The following is a 2,436-nucleotide window of genomic DNA, read 5'->3' on the forward strand; positions in this document are numbered from 1 at the left end:
GTGGTTACTTTCTGATTGGGGGGGGGGTTAACTTCTGAAGCACCTGCCTGCCTGGACATGAAGCTGCTGCTGCAGATGAGGCCTGATTGTATAAATGCTGAGTCAGCGTTCGGCTCGTTCGGCTCATTCGAGGCGAAACAGCTACAACTTTAAGTTTCTGTAAGTTTTATACTTTTAGAAAAATGTAAATTTTTTTACATTTTCATCATTAAACTGAACAAAAAACTACTTTAAATCTACTTGCTTTATCTTTAGCGTTGCTAATTTTAGCTTTCAGCTACTGTTTTTCCAATTTTAGCTTTGGTTCTGATAGTTTTAGCTTTTGTTTTGCAATAATTTTAGCTTTTCGCTACTGTTTTCTTATTTATAGATTTAGCATTTGTTTTGGTGACTTTTGCTTTTGTTTTTCCAATTTTAGCTACTTTTTTGAGTATTAGCTTTTAGCTACTTTTCTGCTAATTTTCGTTTTTAGGTATTATTTTGCTTGTTTAAGCTTTCAGCAACTGTTTTCATAATTTTAAGTTTTTAAGCTTTTAGTTAAGGCTTAGCTAATATTACTTTTCGCATTGCCAACTTAAGCATTTAGTTTTTGTTTAGCCATTAGCTGTATTTTTTATTTTAGCTTTTGTTTTGCTAATTTTAGCTACCGTTTTTCTGTTTTCAGCTTTTAGCTACTGCTTTGTTAATTTTAGCATTCAGCTTTTGTTTTGCGAACTTTACGATGGTTTTAACTTTACAGATTCAGTTTTAGCTTCTTCAGCAGACAGATTTCGGCTGTTTTTCAGACTTCAGCGTTTTCACAGAAAATGTTTTTCTCGTTAGCGCCGTAAGAATTTAACACATTTCTTAATTTCCAGCCTAAAGTCAGATTTTACTTTTTTTTCCCCAATCTTTGGTTAGGACCACAAACTAAACACTGCTCATTTCTCGCCTGCTGCAAGTAGCTGGATTGATGAGCTAAAGGCTAGTCGAAGCAGGGCTAATACCAAAGTAGATGCTAACGCTAATTTATGAACCTGAACTATCAGTGTTAAGTGACTACAACGGTGACGGTCCAGAAGACACGCTGCCCGATTCCGCCATATTTGTTTACAAACACAGACTACAACCAGCCGAATGTAGGTCACGCCTCCAGGTGCTTTGTTTACAATGACTGCATGCCCGCATTTCAGAATTGCATATCAATATATCCGGAAAACCACCAGAGTAAACGTTTTCCGGTCGATATAGCTCAGGAAATAAACAACCAGCTTCAAAAATTGGCCCAGATTTTGAGGGAAAAAAATCGGCCTCGGAATCGGCTCCTGAAAACAACAATGAGTCAACCTCCACTTTAAAGACGTCCTCTGTGATTTGGGCCTTACCTGCTTCAGTCAAAGCTAAACCCCGGAGGAGCTTTTGTCCCGACTTTTGTCCAACAGAGTCTGTCAAAATGTGGGACATAACCTGGGAGGACAAAGGCGGCAGGACAAGCCCCGGGTTGGACCTCTGCAGGAGTCTTTTATTGGGTCTCTGCAGCAAAAACTCGCAGGAGACAAACAAACTGCGGCCGGAGCTGATTAATATTTAACCCGACCCAAGGAGGGCGATCATGTAAACAGAGACAAGGACTCCGGGTCCAAGTTCCTGTCCAGAATCCCAGGAAGGAGACAGGAAAACCCGCAGAGACGAGACAAACAATTCAACCAAACAAACAGGGGGAGCGGGTTATTTTTAGACTCGGAAGAACCCGAACCAGAACCGTCTCGTACCTCGATGTATCCGGACAGGACTGGAACCACGATCCCCAGAACCAGGACCGAAACCGCAGGAACTGGACCCATGATGAGCTTCTTCGGACAACTTGTAAAATCCGCTCAGGTGTGATTTCAGGTCAAAGGTCCGGCGGGCAGGAGGAGATCAAAGCGTCCGAACCGAGCCGAGCCGAACGGGTAGCAGAGGTTCTGCTCGTAAAGCTGGTGTCGCAGACCGACGGTCGGTCCTGAATGTGGACCGAGGAGCTGAGGAGGAGCTGATGAAGCTCAGCCTTCCTCCCTCCTCTTCCTCCTCTGCCTCCTCTGAGCCGAGGGAGCAGCGCCCCCAGCTGGGCCAGGACCCGAACCGGAGTCCCGAACCCTGTCTGGACCACAGCAGGGACTCAAGTTGCGCCTGCCTGTTAGCAAAATATCTCAACAATTTAACATCTACAGCTAAAATTCAAGATGGCCGCCACAGCCAACTGTCAGTTTTACAGATATTAAAGCCACAAAATGTAATTTTTCAGTGTTTTGGTTTGAATTTTTACGCTTTTTACAGTTTCTACGTCATTAAATGAACTCAAACTCTTCAGGGTTTAAAATTGGAACTAAATTATCTCTGAGGTTCCTCCTGCTGTCCGACCGCCTCCCGCTGTCCGACCGCCTCCCGCTGTCCAACCGCCTCCCGCTGTCCGACCGC

At 43.9% G+C, this 2,436-nt stretch overlaps 1 protein-coding gene across 5 annotated transcripts in view; it reads right to left on the reverse strand.

The window, feature by feature from the left end:
* The window catches only part of aplp2 (amyloid beta (A4) precursor-like protein 2), a 56,222-nt gene extending 54,219 nt beyond the window's left edge, over window positions 1-2,003 (reverse strand). For 4 of the 5 annotated variants that reach the window (XM_017437780.3, XM_025010994.2, XM_017437779.3 and 1 more), the window contains exon 1: window positions 1,752-2,003. In XM_017437780.3, the coding sequence (XP_017293269.1) occupies window positions 1,752-1,823 (72 nt within the window). In that variant the 5' untranslated portion in view covers window positions 1,824-2,003. The remainder of the gene's footprint in view (window positions 1-1,751) is intronic. The other variant, XM_017437778.3, reaches the window with a different exon arrangement.
* Window positions 2,004-2,436: the final 433 nt, after the last annotated feature.

This window comes from Kryptolebias marmoratus, linkage group LG2, assembly GCF_001649575.2.
Source record: "Kryptolebias marmoratus isolate JLee-2015 linkage group LG2, ASM164957v2, whole genome shotgun sequence".
NCBI lineage: Eukaryota > Metazoa > Chordata > Actinopteri > Cyprinodontiformes > Rivulidae > Kryptolebias > Kryptolebias marmoratus.